This window comes from Mustela nivalis (assembly GCF_964662115.1).
Source record: "Mustela nivalis genome assembly, chromosome: 7".
Taxonomy (NCBI): domain Eukaryota; kingdom Metazoa; phylum Chordata; class Mammalia; order Carnivora; family Mustelidae; genus Mustela; species Mustela nivalis.
The window spans coordinates 87,749,006-87,763,840 of NC_139026.1; the positions used below are offsets into that span (position 1 = coordinate 87,749,006).

At 42.6% G+C, this 14,835-nt stretch overlaps 1 protein-coding gene across 1 annotated transcript; it reads right to left on the bottom strand.

The window, feature by feature from the left end:
• Nucleotides 1–298: 298 nt before the first annotated feature.
• Nucleotides 299–5,250, bottom strand: BCDIN3D (BCDIN3 domain containing RNA methyltransferase). Its single transcript, XM_082741237.1, is given in 3 exon segments — nucleotides 299–523; nucleotides 525–1,090; nucleotides 4,967–5,250. Coding segments are annotated over 3 exon segments (876 nt in total). The 5' UTR covers nucleotides 5,201–5,250; the 3' UTR covers nucleotides 299–447.
• Between the last annotated feature and the right edge of the window lie 9,585 nt (nucleotides 5,251–14,835).

The window sequence follows — 14,835 nt, forward strand, 5'->3', positions numbered from 1 at the left end:
TACCAAGCCTCTCCTTTAGCCAGGCCAGTGACTCTTCTTTCCAGATTGTATTGTGAGGTTTTGCCTAAAGGCAGGGTGAATAAATTCAGAAATGCCTGAAGAAGCCAGATTGGATTCAAGTTGCCCATGGACCTGACACATTCTAAGGCTAGCCTGGTCTACGTCTCCAACCAGTAAAAGCAGCCCCTTCCATATCCTAGAACCATGATCACTTTCTCTAGGCCATCTCAATCTGGACAGCCCAGCTCATTGCTCCACAGTAATCCTTCCAGGATGAACTCAAACAGTAGGAAATAGATACTGATTCTTTCAAATGCATGTCCTGCACATTTTGCCAAAAGCTTCTGCCATCTTTTGAGGCTGCCTCACAATCATGAATTAAGTTAACTTAATTCTCAGTAAAACGCCCTTTCAATACCTCTTTCCTGGTCTTCCCACCGTCCCATCTCACTGTCTCCAGTAGCCTAATCTATTCCTTTCTTTCCCTTCCTCTGTCAGTAATTCAGGAATTGGATGAGTCTCTGGTTTCTTTTGCCCTGAAGAGCAGAAGGCTTCGGTCCCAGCTGGTGTTGCCAAAGCAGCAAACTAATTCCATGCCATGGTCCTGGGTTAAGATCTGCACAATCTCACTGGCCATATCACCTCGGATGGTAAGGGAACGGAAGTGGTCAAAATCATGAAGACCCAGCTTCCGGAGACGCCGTGCAGCTGCCCGGTAACACTTCCAGGGCTGTGGCTCCACAAGGAGGTAGCGGCAAAGGGAGGAAAGGTGGGCCAGGAACTCCCACAGGCCATGGTCCCCGTGGTTCAGATGAATCCACATGGTTATTGACATGCAGAAGCCAATGTCAAAAACTGAACGTCCAAATTGGCTTAAGAAAGAGCTCAAGAGAACTTTCCGGGTCCTTTGATTCATAAAGTCCAGGGTGATAAAGGTCAGGGCATCAGGAAAAGGGCATTCTTTTTCAGCTCGCTCCACCAGGACTGGATCTATGTCGCAGCAGAGTAGGTGGAGTTCTCTTGAGGCATCTGAGCAGGTCTCCCCATCACGTAGGGAAAGGAAGTGTTTGTATAGAGCCACACTCAGATCCTAGAGAAATCCAGAAGAGCTTTGTCATTGCAGCTCTCAACCAGTGAATAGAAGAAAAACCTCTATTTCTCATCATCCCATCAGACTGTTACATACTCTTGGCTTTATAGGATGTGAAGCTACTAGACTAAGGAGGTTGCCAAGAAAGTTTTCCACAGAGCAGATTCTCAGCACCCTCCAGGGGTCTCCGGCTATAATGTGTCCTCTCTATACTTTCCTGACATTGATGGTACATTGGGTTGTATGGCTTAAAGTTACACCCAAATGAGTGAAAAAAGGAGCCGAGAGCAGTCTTTTCCAACTTAAGTAATATGCTGGTAAACTCACTTTTTTCTCCTTTCTTTTTTGGTATCTCAGATCCCAGGGAAGAACAAAGAGTTCCAAGGTAATAACCAGTGTTCCTTATCAGGAAGGTGAAGAACACAGCAAGCACCGTATTACAAAAATCTGCTTTTCAGACTTGTGGTTGGGTAAGTCTGGATTCCAAAGATTCCTTATTTAGCCTTCACTCTACAGCCTCAATATTATTACCTGGCTTATGCTTCACCACCCTGTTCTGGGATTTCCTTTGCTTCTGCACCCATTACTCCCCAAAGTCCCTGCTGATCTTCCTTCTAGCCAAGTCTAATGATTTGTGATTTTCACCAACTCAGCACCTTTCTGACTTGTAAACAAGTCAGCATCTCCCTTCTCTAATGATGACTTCTATAACCATTATAACCAATTCAAATTTGTGTTGTTCTAATCCACTTTTTCAAGGCATTTTTATGTATCACCTCATTTGCTCTGTGCAACAATTCTGTAAAGAAAATATTCATGCCCTTTCTGCAGGTGAAGAAAGTGTGGCGGGAAAACTCCTAATGTCCAATAATAGCAGCATGGATAAATAAATGTGATATATTAATTAGGGTGCTCTAAATAGCAGTTACAAATGAAGGAATTCAGCTCAGTGTATCAATATAGATGACTCTCACAAATATACAATGCTGAGTGAAAAAGCAAGACACAAAATAAAATACATGGCAACCTTCCATTTATATGAAGTTCAAAAATGGGCAAGATTAAACTACATTGCTTAGGGATACAAAAATAGTGAGCTATAAAGAAAAGCAAGTGGGGCACTGGCATGGCTCAGTGGGTTAAAGCCTCTGCCTTTGGTTCAGGTCATGATCCTGGGGTCCTGGGATTGAGCCCTGCATCAGACTCTCTGCTCAGCAGGGAGCCTGCTTCCTCCTCTCTCTCTCTGCCCGCCTTGCTGCCTACTTGTGACTTCTGTCTGTCAAATGAATAAATAAAATCTTAAAAAAAAAAAAAAAAAAGGAAAGAAAAGAAAAGTAAGTAAATAATAATAAATGTCAGACTAGTTTTTACCTCTGGATGGAGAGGGGGGGTTTATGAACAGGGGTAGTGATATGAGGGATTCCTATGACAATGTTTTATTCTTGATCTGGACAACTGTTATAAAGGCGTCAACATTATAATAATTCATAAAGTATAAATTTATGTTTTCTGCATGTGTGGCATAGTTCACAAAAAATTCTACATTTTAAAAATTATGATTCAGAGGCTAATGATTGTCCAATGTCACATAGTTAGTATATGGAATGATTTAGGCTACATTAGGTTCTTTCCTCTATACCAGGCTACTCACATTTTAATATGTGTATTAATAATTAATGACATGCATATCACCTATGGATCTTATTAAAGATGCTGATTTAGTAGACTGTGGGGGAGGGGAACTGAGGTTCTGTATTTCTAGTTGTTTTTTCTTTTTAAGATTTTATTTATTTATTTGACAGAGATCACAAGTAGGCAGAGAGGCAGGCAGAGAGAGAGGGGAAGCAGGCTCCACGCTGAGCAGAGAGCCCAATGTAGGACTTGATCCCAGGACCCCGAGATCATGACCTGAGCCGAAGGCAGAGGCTTAACCCACTGAGCCACCCAGGTGCCCCTGTATTTCTAGGTTTTTTTGTTTGTTTGTTTTTTAAGTAGGCTCTATACCTAGCATACAGCCCAATGTGGGGCTTGAATTCACAACCCTGAGATCAAGACCTGACCTGAGACCAAGAGTCGGACTCTTAGCTGTCAGTCACCCAGGCACCCTGAGAGTCTGCATTTCTAGTAAGTGTCCAAGTCATACTGATGCTACAGATCAAGGACCACATTTTGAGTAGGAAGGTCCTATACTATGCTGCTTAATTTTCTCCCCGTTTGTATGCTTCTATCTTTGTTTACTCCCTCTTCCTCTATGATCTTGGGTATGCCAATTTGACTAGTCATTTTGTCACATCAGTCCCTTCTCCACATCTCTTCACCCTCTCCATCCTCAATTCCCCAATCTCAGAACACCCAAGAAGCTTAAAAAAGAAAATACAGGGGTGCCTGGGTGGCTCAGTCAGTTAAGCATCTGCCTTAGGCTCAGATCATGATCCCAGGGTCCTGGGATGGAGCCTCACATCAGGCTCTCTGTCCATAGGGGAGCCTGCTTCTCCCTCTCCCTGTCGCTCCCCTCGCTTGTGCGCTCTCTCTCTCTCTGTCAAATAAATAAATAAACAAAATCTTAAAAAAAAAAAAAAAAGACTCAAGGGCTCAATCACCCCAGATCCTCAATCAGTCCAGAGTGGGACCTGGGAGTTTTAGAAATGTGAATAAAGCACCCTATAAATTATGGTACATCCATACAATTTTGAAGCTGCTAAAAAAATGTAGTGACATAAGTGACCTCCAAATTATCAAGTGAAAAGCAAGGTGAAAAAGTGTGTTACTATGTATAAAGCTAAAAGAGGTGGGATATTTATACATACATAAATGCTTGTGTTAACATTGGATGCATACCCAAGAAATTATAAAGAGCGGGTGCCACTATGTAGGGGGAAAGAAGAATTTAGGGTCAGGAATAGAGGCTTACTTTTTATTACATGCCTGTGATTTGCAATCATAGGGTTAGAATGGCTGTTCCTTTAGGATATGCTAGTAGTTACACATAGGTGTCTGAGATACATTTTGATATTCTGGACGTGATTTCACTATAATCACTCTATGCCTAAGAATACTTTGTGGTAAGAAGACGTGGCAATGCCTTCCTCCGCCAGGAAGCTGTATTCTCCCTCTCATCCTCTCCACTGTACTCGGTCAACACACTGCTTTTTAAATAAATATCCACTTGGCTCCAGTGTCTATCCTACACTATATGGTACCCGAATCTAAATTCCAGACATGAGGGGCGCGTGGGTGGCTCAGTGGGTGGCTCAGTGGGTTAAAGCCTCTGCCTTCAACTCAGGTCATGATCTCAGGGTCTTGGGATCAAGCCCGGCATGGAGCTCTCTGCTCAGCGGGGAGCCTGCTTTCCCCGCCCCCGCCTGCCTCTCTGCCTACTTGTGATCTCTGTGTCAAATAAATAAATAAAATCTTAAAAAAATAAAAATAAAAATAAATTCCAGACATGATTCTTTCATCCCGGCTCACCTTTCCCCAGAAACCAATCCCAACCCTGTGATCCCAAAGGTGGGTCTCAGGAAGCCCCCTCTCTGAAGCCAGGTCGCCAGCCACACTGGACAGAAGGCAAATGCCAGAAGCCCAAATACGGTGGCCCTACCCACTGAGGTTTGGCCGTGAGGGGGCGAACTCAAGAGAGGGACGCAGGAATTTGGAACGGAGTTAAAAATTGTTCCTCCCCACGATTCCTAAGAGAAATAGTGGTGGGACCCTGGAGGTCCGGTAGCTGCAGCAAGGGGTTGGCCCAGGCGACGCCTTTAAACTCATTCTGGAAAAGTCGTGGTGTGTGTAATGCCCCGCCCAAACCAAAGTCCCAGCGAAAGTGGAGGAAGCCAACCACCCAGCTCCCCGACCTCCGACCCCGCCCCCGTCACTCACCCCAGAGTTACACCCCACGTCGAGCCCCAGGATCGGCCTCGTTTCGGAACTCTGAGGAAAGAGCCGGCGAAGCAGCTCCGGGGGCAGGAGGCGGAGCCGTTCTTCTGGAGGATGGAAGCGGGAATAATGAGGGAAGTTTCCAAACGGGGCTGCCCCGGGTTCCAGAATTCGCGGTTCCTCTTCTGTCGCGGCCTCTTCAACGCCCCCGGTGGCCTTTTCCATGGACGCCGCCATTAGTCGGTCTGGCCTCCGGGTCCCGGCGGAACCGGAAGTCGGGAACCGGCTAGCGAGCGGCAGGGACTCCAGCGCGCATGCGTTGAATGGCGGAGGCGGGTGGGTCTGAACCTGAGGCTGTCTGGGAAAGCGCTGCCAACCGGGTTTGCGTTGCCATGTTGAACTCTCAGCACAGTCTCGGAGATGGTTATTAATATTATCCCATTTTACGGTGAGGAAACTAAGGCAGAGAGGTTAAGCGACTTCCCAAGCTGACATAGTTTCAACTTGAGCTAACCAGAACAAGGAGTTTGTTGGGATGTTGGAAATCAATTTTGGCCCAGCTACCTTCCTTTACAAGTGCATTAGGGGAGAGAGACCCAGAGGGTAGATATTACTTACCCAGAGTCACGCAAGGAATCTGTGATACAGGAACTTGTACCCTGTTCATCTCATGGTTCCAGGAAAAGGTAGCTGGGAGCTGTGGGTCATTTGAAGTGTCAAAAGAGCAAGATGGCCCTGACTGCCAAGTAGGTCAGGTGGATAGGGGCGAGTATAAGTTGTAAGCTTCTTGAGAGGCAAGGACAATGCCTTAAGAGCCAGCACTTGAGAGTGCTTATCGGGTGCCAGACACCCGTCTAGGATCTCTACATATATTCTTTCAATAATCACATCAATTCTGTGAGGAAAAGACCATAGTTACCCCCCCCCGCTTTTTATATAAATATGAGGACATTGGGGTACCACTAATTTGTAACCTGCTCAAGGTCATGCAGTTAGAAATGATGATACCAGGATTTGAGCCTAGGCAGTCTGGTTCCAGAGGATGTGCTTGCAACCATTATGTTATTCAGCCTTGAATCCCCTGTACGTACCATAATGCCTGGCCCAAAGATGCTCAATAAGTATCTGCTGAATGAAAACTCAGTATCAAGAAATGGGGGTGGGAAAACTGGATACTCGTATGCAAAATAGTGGATGAAGAATTTAAATGTAAGACCTGAAACTGTTTGATAGGTAGAAAAAAAAGGAAACACTGATCTTGGCAATGATTTTACAGCTGTGACACGAAAAGCAGAGACAACAATAGACAAGTGAGACTACATCAAACTAAGAAACTTACTCACAGCAATGAAATCCATTGATAGAGTAAAAAGGCAACTTACAGAATGGGAGAAAATGTTTGCAAACCATAGATTTGATAAGGAATTAATTTCCAAAGTGTATAACAAACTCTCATAACTCAATAGCAGAAGAACTAATAACATAACTTTAAAAATGGGCAAAGGATTTATTTTTTTAAATATTTTATTTATTTATTTGACAGAGAAACAGTGAGAAAGGGAACACAAGCAGGGGGAGTGGGAGAGAGAGAAACAAGCTTTCTGCTGAGCAGGGAGCCCCATGCAGGGCTCTATCCCAGGACTCTGGGATCATGACCTGAGCCAAAGGCAGCCACTTAACAACTGAGCCACCCCGGGGGCCCCTGGGCAAGGGATTTTTTTTTTTTAAGGATTTTATTTCTTTATTTGACAGTTCACAAGTAGGCAGAGAGGCAGGCAGAGAAGGGGGTGGGGAAGAGAAGCAGGCTCCCTGCTGAGCAGAGAGCCCAATGTGGGTCTTGATCCCAGGACCCTGGGATCATGACCTGAGCTAAAGGCAGAGGCTTTAATTCACTGAGCTACCCAGGTGCCCATGGGCAAGGGATTTAAATAGACATTTCCCCAAAGGGAAGCATATAAATGACCAACAGGTATATGAAAAGACACTCAAATGTTACTAATCATCAAGGAAATGCAAATCAAAACCACAGTCAGACATCTCATCACATATGTTAGGATAGCTATTATGGAAGAACAAAAACAAGGCAAATGTTTTGGCAAACATGCAGAGAAAGTGGAACCCTTGTACACTGTTGGTGGGAATGTTAAATGGTGCAGCCTCTATGGAAATCCTTCTAAAAATTAAAAACAGAACTTACCATATGACCCAGCAATTCCATGTCTGGGTATTTATCCAAAAACATTTATATAAAGTTCTCCAAGAGGTAATAGCACTCCGATGTTCATTGCGACACTATTCACAAGAGTCAAGATGTGGAAACAACTTAAATGTCCACTGAATAGATCAATAGATAAAAGAAATGTAGCATTATATATAGTGGAATATTATTCATCCTAAGAAAGAAAGAAATCCTGCCATATGTGATAACATGGATCAAACTTGAAGACATTTCGCTAAGTGAAATAAGGTAGTCATGGAAGTCAAATACTGTATGATTGCCCTTATGTAAGTTATCTAAAATAGTCAAATTCACAGAAACAAGGACTATAATGGTAGCTGCTAGGGACGAGGGGAGAGGGAAAGGGAGAATTGCTAATCAATGACTGCCAAGTTTCAGTTATCCAAGATGAATAAGGCCTGGAGATCTGTTGTACAATATTGTGCCTATAGATAGCAATATCGTGCTGTACACTTAAAAATCTGTTAAGAGGGTAGATCCCATATTAAATGTACTTACCACATGAAGTAAAATCTAGGATAACAAAAACAAACTCAATAAAAGCTACAAGTACATGTTTAAAGCCAGGTTTGTTTTGGGAAAATTAGAACGGAAGGAAGAAGGGAGCTAAACTGAAACGAAGTAGAATGGAGTTAGGCCAAACCTGGACTGAGCCAGAGGCAGGAAAAGAAAACAGAGCTGGTAAGGAGAGAAACTGAGGGTTTAGCCCAGGGAGCAGTTTCCAGTTAGAAATCAGGATGACCCAGAATATGCAACAGGTTCAGCCAGGGGTCAGCAGAGTTGTGTTGACCTCTCCCCACCTGGCCTGCCATCTTAAAGGGCCTCCTGCTACATGAAGCCAGTGGCTTGCTGAACTTCTAAGGGACAGAGGTGTGACCCCTACAGATAGCGTATCAGAGGTTAAAATGGACCCTGTCTCGCCCTCCCAGGTTGTACTTCATACTTCCATCTCTGCCTGATCTATTTGGGGTCATAAATTAAAGACCAAAAGGCATAGTGGAATCGAGTAAACCACAGTACTCTGAACAGCTTCCAGAAAAGCGTGGGACAGCACCACTGGTATCATTTCTCTCCCCAGTGTTTTGACAGGTTTTGGTAAGCCAAACTTACCTCTTTTTGTCACTAGATGGTGCTAGCACAAACCCTTGACCACCCTTAATTTTCAAGGAGACAGAATCACCTTGCTTTTTTAAACACCCTTTTGTTGTTGTTGTTGTTGTTGTTTAAACACAGTATATGTTATTGCCAGTGAAATGTTTGATTTCATTAAGGACATGGGCATATTTCTGCGTGTTTTAAACACGTTCACGGGGATGGGCGGGCGGGAGTCTCTAGGCCTAGATAGGGAATGTCAGGCTCCTTTTAATCTAGGGATCCTTGAGAAGCAAAGATAGAGGTGGGTCTGGTAATGTTACTGGGGACCTAAAATACCCCAGAGATGAGCCCATAAAGAGACATTTTAATTTGATCCACTCTGGTGACTTTTTGAACCTGGGTTCATTTTTTAATTTTTGATTGGCCCAGGATGACCTGACAAGTCAGCTCCTGGGCTTGGGGCCTGAGTCACCAGGTCCAACACCTCAAGTAGCTGTAGCAGCACCTGAGAAAATGTTTTACACTGCAGCTGGTCAGGTTTTGTGGAGCCTGATGCTTATACAGTTGTGGGAGTGGGTGTGCTTTGTGGGTGGGTGGTGGGCTGGGTGGGGGCTGGAGATGAAGGAGGGCACTTGTGATGAGCCCTCTGTGTTGCATATAAGTGATGAGTCACTGAATTCTACTCCAGAAACCACTGTTGCATGGTATGTTATTAACTAGAATTTAAATAAAAACTTTTAAGATTACAAATATAGAGACATGTAGAAGTGAATATTTATTTACAGTGAGAAAATAAATCACAACAAAACACATTTTTAAAAGCTCTGGGATTTTAGCTCATAGATCAAAGAAACCTGATCAAGTTTATCCCCAGTTTGCTAACAGACGAAATTTACATGACATTGTCAGTAACAAATTGTGAACCTGAAAGAGACTATTCCAAACGATCAAATAATAAAAGGCGAATTTGGGGGTGCCTGGATAGTGAAGCTGGTTAAGCATCCAACTCTTAGTTTCAGCTTGGGTCATGATCTCAGGGTTGTGGGATTGAGCCCTGCGTTGGGCTCCATGCTCAGTGCAGAGTCGGCTTTCATTTCTCTCTCCCTTTCCCTCTGCCCCTGCTCCCCAAATAAACAAACAAATAAATAAATAAATAAATGGCAAATTTAATCTGCCACGCTAAGAAAAGACTGAATTATCTTTTTTTGTCGTCTCTAAAAATTGCCATAGAAGAAGCCACCAAAGAGTATGTAACCAACATGTAAGAAAAAGGTAATATTCAAGTGTGGCCTTCTTTTATTTATTTATTTAAAGATTTTATTTATTTATTTGACAGAGATCACAAATAGGCAGAGAGTCAGGCAGAGAGAGAGAGGAAGGGAAGCAGGCTCCCTGAAGAGCAGAAAGCCCAATGCGGGGCTCAATCCCAGGACACTGGGATCATGACCGGAGCCGAAGGCAGAGGCTAACCCACTGAGCACCCAGGCGCCCCATGACTTTCATTTAATTCATCAAATTATTATAGGATTTTTTGTGATAATTTGTCAGCTTTAAAAATTTTTCCCATGCAAAGACTAATCTTAGATATACTCTTCAAATTGACTACATTCACTACCCAATTTGCCTTTGAGAACCTCATTATGATTGGTGTATTTTGGGTTTTTTATTAACTGTTTTGATATTGGTAGTTTGTGTCATGAAAAAAATATAAAGATAGGAATTCTGACAAATTGTATTTTGAACAGTTCCCATCAAAAGAGAAAAGAATGCATGGTACATTTATAATAATATACTGTGTTATTGAGTATATTACCACCAGGGCAAAACTTATTTTGAATAGATGTCAATATGGACAGAATCCTCTGTTCATATTTTTGCACAGCTGGCAATTGGAAAAATTTTCTTCAGACTAGCTTCTGCTTTGTACATCTTCTAAACTTTATTTTCCTCCACTCCTGCATACCTCTGGTACCAGATGCTACATGTAGGACACGTTTAGGTCTTGATTTGAACTCTGGCTTTGTATCTTTAGGCTATAACATGAGGTAAGTCAGCACATGGGTGGATAAGAGACTTCTAGAGTTATTCCTTTAGCTGGTGAAAGTTCAGCTATACATGGAAGTAATTTTAGACTTCCATGGAGTGTATCTCCAACTAAGCTTCCCCTTAGCTGATTCCAAAAATGCCTGTAACCATTCCAGTGCCATTTAACACAAGGGCAAATGTGAAGGAAGGGACATCAAAGTGGGAAATCGAAGTTTTAACCACCTGCAGTTAACATATCTTATTTTTTCAAATTGTACAAAAACAAATGACCTCGCAGACACATTTTTTAGGACCTTAGAAGTGTTCTATGTTTGAATGAGGTTGCTGAACCTTCAGCTTCATTAGCCCTGTGGAAAATTCATCTCTGTCCTGCACAGAACATATACACAAGAATAGTTAAAATGCAGAGGTGTGTATATAAAGAATTGGAAATATCCAAGACAGGAATGATTGACATGTATAATGATTTCCATGGCTTCCTAAGGAACCTTGTGCAGCTGATGTCCTGGCCATGGTCTGGTCCATTTCTTTTAAATTAATATATAATGTGTTATTTGCCCCAGGGGTAAAGGTCTGTGAATCACCAGGTTTACACACTTCACAGCACTCACCAAAGCACATAACCTCCCCAGTGTCCATAACCCAACCACCCTCTCCCTACTCCTCTCTCCCCAGCAACCCTCAGTTTGTTTTGTGAGATTAAGAGTCTCTATGGTTTGTTTCCCTCCCAATCCCATCTTGTTTGATTTTTTCCTTCCCTACACCCCAAACCCCTCATGTTGCCTCTCAAATTCCTCATATAAGGGAGATTATATGATAATTGTCTTTCTCTGATTGACTTATTTAGCTCAGCATAATACCCTCTAGTTCCATCCACGTCATTGCAAATGGCAAGGTTTTATTTATTTTGATGGCTGCATTATATATATATATATATATATATATATATATATGTATATGATGTGGCATATATAGGATGTGGCATATATATGCCACATCTTCTTTATCCATTCATCTGATGATGGACATCTAGGTTCTTTCCATAGTTTGGCTATTGTGGATATTGCTGCTATAAACATTTGGGTGCACATGCCCCTTTGGATCACTACATTTGTATCTTTAGGGTAAATACCCAGTAGTAGGATTGCTGGGTCGTAGGGAAGCTCCATTTTCAACTTTTTGAGGAACCTCCATGCTGTTTCCCAGAGTGGTTGCACCAGCTTGCATTCCCACCAACAGTGTAGGAGGGTTCCCCTTTCTCCACATCCTCGTCAGCATCTGTCATTTCCTGACTTGTTCATTTTAGCCATTCTGACTGGTGTGAGGTAGTATCTCATTGTGGTTTTGATTTGTATTTTGCTGGTGGTCTGGTCCATCTTAACCTCCCTTCTTTCCCTTTCAAATGCCCTAGAGCCTCTGCTCGGTCCCTGCTCTTCACTGCCTCCACCAGGGGATCAGAGGGCCTTAGAACTGAGGGTTAAGCAGAAGTTGGTGTATATTTTAAAATATTGAATCTATTTTCTCACAGAAACAACCTTCCAACAAGGGAGTCCTACCTGCACTTTTGGAACCCAACTCATCTGTAAACGGAGAACTTACTCCTTATTATAATTTAGAAATTCTATAATTAGTTTTTGAAAAGTTTGAAACTACTTGGAAACAATACACAAGACTCTATAAATGGAGTGTTATTGTTGAAACCCAACTAAGAGAGTCCCTATTTTGAACCCCTCATTATCTGATGAGGAAACTGAGATCCAGGAGTTAAAGGCAGTTTCTCCAAAGATGGAGCCAAATTAGTCAGGGCAGGCTAAATGTTGTAGCAAATAACCCCCAAATCTCAATGCCTTACCGTAATAAAGGTTGATTTCTTCCTCTTTGTCACAGTCCATTGTGGGTCAGTGGGGAAGAGGGGAAGGACTCTAAATATACTAAAAATATTACATCGTATAATTTATTTTATTTTTTTTAAGATTTTATTTATTTATTCGACAGAGATTACAAGTAGGCAGAGAGGCAGGCAGAGAGAGAGGAGGAAGCAGGCTCCCTGCTGAGCAGAGAGCCTGATGTGGGACTCGATCCCAGGACCCTGGGATCATGACCTGAGCCGAAGGCAGCGGCTTAACCCACTGAGCCACCCAGGCGCCCCTACATCGTATAATTTAAATGGGTGAACTCTATGTTATGTAAATTGTATCTTAATAAATCTGTTTAAAAAAGAAAAAATATGAACAAACACCATACGACCCAAGCCATCACACTCCTGGGCATTTATACTAGAGAAATGAAAATTTATATCCACACAAAACCTTTACATGAATGTTCATAGAGTTTATTTGTAATTTTTAAAAAAAATATTGTATTTATTTATTTGAAAAAGAACAACAGAGAAAGAGAGAGAGAATGAGCAGGGGGAAGGGGCAGAGGGAGAGGGAGAAGCAGACTTCCTGACGAGCAGGGAACCAACCCCATGCAGGGACTTGATCCTAGGACCCTGAGATTGTGACCTGAGCTGAAAGCAGATACCCAACGGACTACGCCACCAGGCGCCCCAGGGCTTTATTTGTAATAGCCAACAATTGGAAATAACCAAAATGTCCTTCAGTAGGTGAATGGTTAAGTGAACTGTGACACAGCCATAGTACGGACTCTTACTCAGGAGTAAAAAGCACACACTACCGACACATGCAGCAGCTCAAATGGGTGTTAAAGGCCTTAGGCTGTGTGAAAAAAAAATCCCCCCCCAAGTTAAGAACTGGAATTCCATTATATAATGGAATTCCATTATATAACATTTGCAAAATGTAAAAAAATTATAGAAGAGAGAAAACTGATTAGTTAGGGATGGTAAGGGTGGATGTGACCATAAAGGGTTAGCTCAGGGAAGATGTTTGTGATGATGGAATGGTTCTGTGTCTTGACTACAGTGGTAGTTACATGAATCTACATGTATGATGACATGTCACAGAACTGTGTACACACATACCAATGTTAATGTCCCAGTTTGGGTAGTACGTTCTCAGCACAGAAGATGGAATCATTGAAGGAAACTGGTGAAGGCTGTATGGGACCTCACTGCCCATATAATTATTTCAACATAAAACTTTTTTTTTTTTTAGGAAGTTATTTATTTATTTAGGAGACAGAGAAATTCTGAAGGAAAATTCTTTCCAGCCTTTCATTTGACACACAGCCAAATGATGAATGGCGAACACAAAATGAAGACGCTTCTAGACACTCAAGAAACCAACACTATTATTTCCCATTAACTCTTTCTCAGGCAGTTGTTGGGGAAGGTTTTCTACCAAAACGAGTAGAAATCCAAGAAAGGGAAGTTCATGGAATCTAGAGTGCAGGTTTCCAACAGAGTAGTGTGGTGAAGGAGGTTCCTGGGGATGGAGATGAGGGGAGATACCCACAGACCCCCTGCATGACAAACAGGGCAGGCTAGAGAAGTCCGAAGATTTGGAAAGACTATATAGTGTCAACAAGATGAAACTGATAGAACACCCAATATATTTGAACATATAGGGTTGATATTTACCCACTTAAGGTGGCAAAGAAAAAAAAAATAAGGACGTAGGAAAGTAAATGTACAAACAACTAACAACGATAACTGATTCATCTCCAGAAAAGCAAAATGTGCAAGAAAGGAAAAATAATCACCATATACTACATAGTTCCTGGTCAGCAGGGTTTATAGTCTTAATATGTAAATATTTGATAATTCATAATTATCAAATTAAATATATCAATAATTAATAATTATTGATATAACCAAATCAGAAGCACCCAGGGAGTAGGTGGAAAAGGAAGAATGTGTGTGTGTGCATGTGTGTGTGTTTTCATGCCTGGACTTCCACCTCTCTCTCCCAGTTTGTTTTGAATACTTTGTTTTCCCCTCTGAATGCCCTTTTATTTTCTTCTTTAAACTAATGTATTGGGGCGCCTGGGTGGCTCAGTGGGTTAAGCCGCTGCCTTCGGCTCAGGTCATGATCTCAGGGTCCTGGGATCGAGTCCCGCGTCGGGCTCTCTGCTCAGCAGGGAGCCTGCTTCCGTCTCTCTCTCTCTCTGCCTGCCTCTCCAACTACTTGTGATTTCTCTCTGTCAAATAAATAAATAAAATCTTAAACTAATGTATTTCCCATGCTTTCAATAATGGACACATATTGGGACGCCTGGGTGGCTCAGTTGGTTAAGCAGCTGCCTTCAGCTCAGGTCCTGATCCCAGCGTCCTGGGATCGAGTCCCACATCGGGCTCCTTGCTCAGCAGGGAGCCTGCTTCTCCCTCTGCCTGCCATTCTGTCTGCCTGTGCTCGCTCTCCCCCCGCCCCCGATAAATAAATTAAAAAATCTTTTTTTTTTTAAAAGATTTATTTATTTATTTATTTGACAGAGAGAGATCACAAGTAGGCAGAGAGGCAGGAAGAGAGGCAGGCAGAGAGAGAGGAGGAAGCAGGCTCCCTGCCGAGCAGAGAGCCCGATGTGGGAC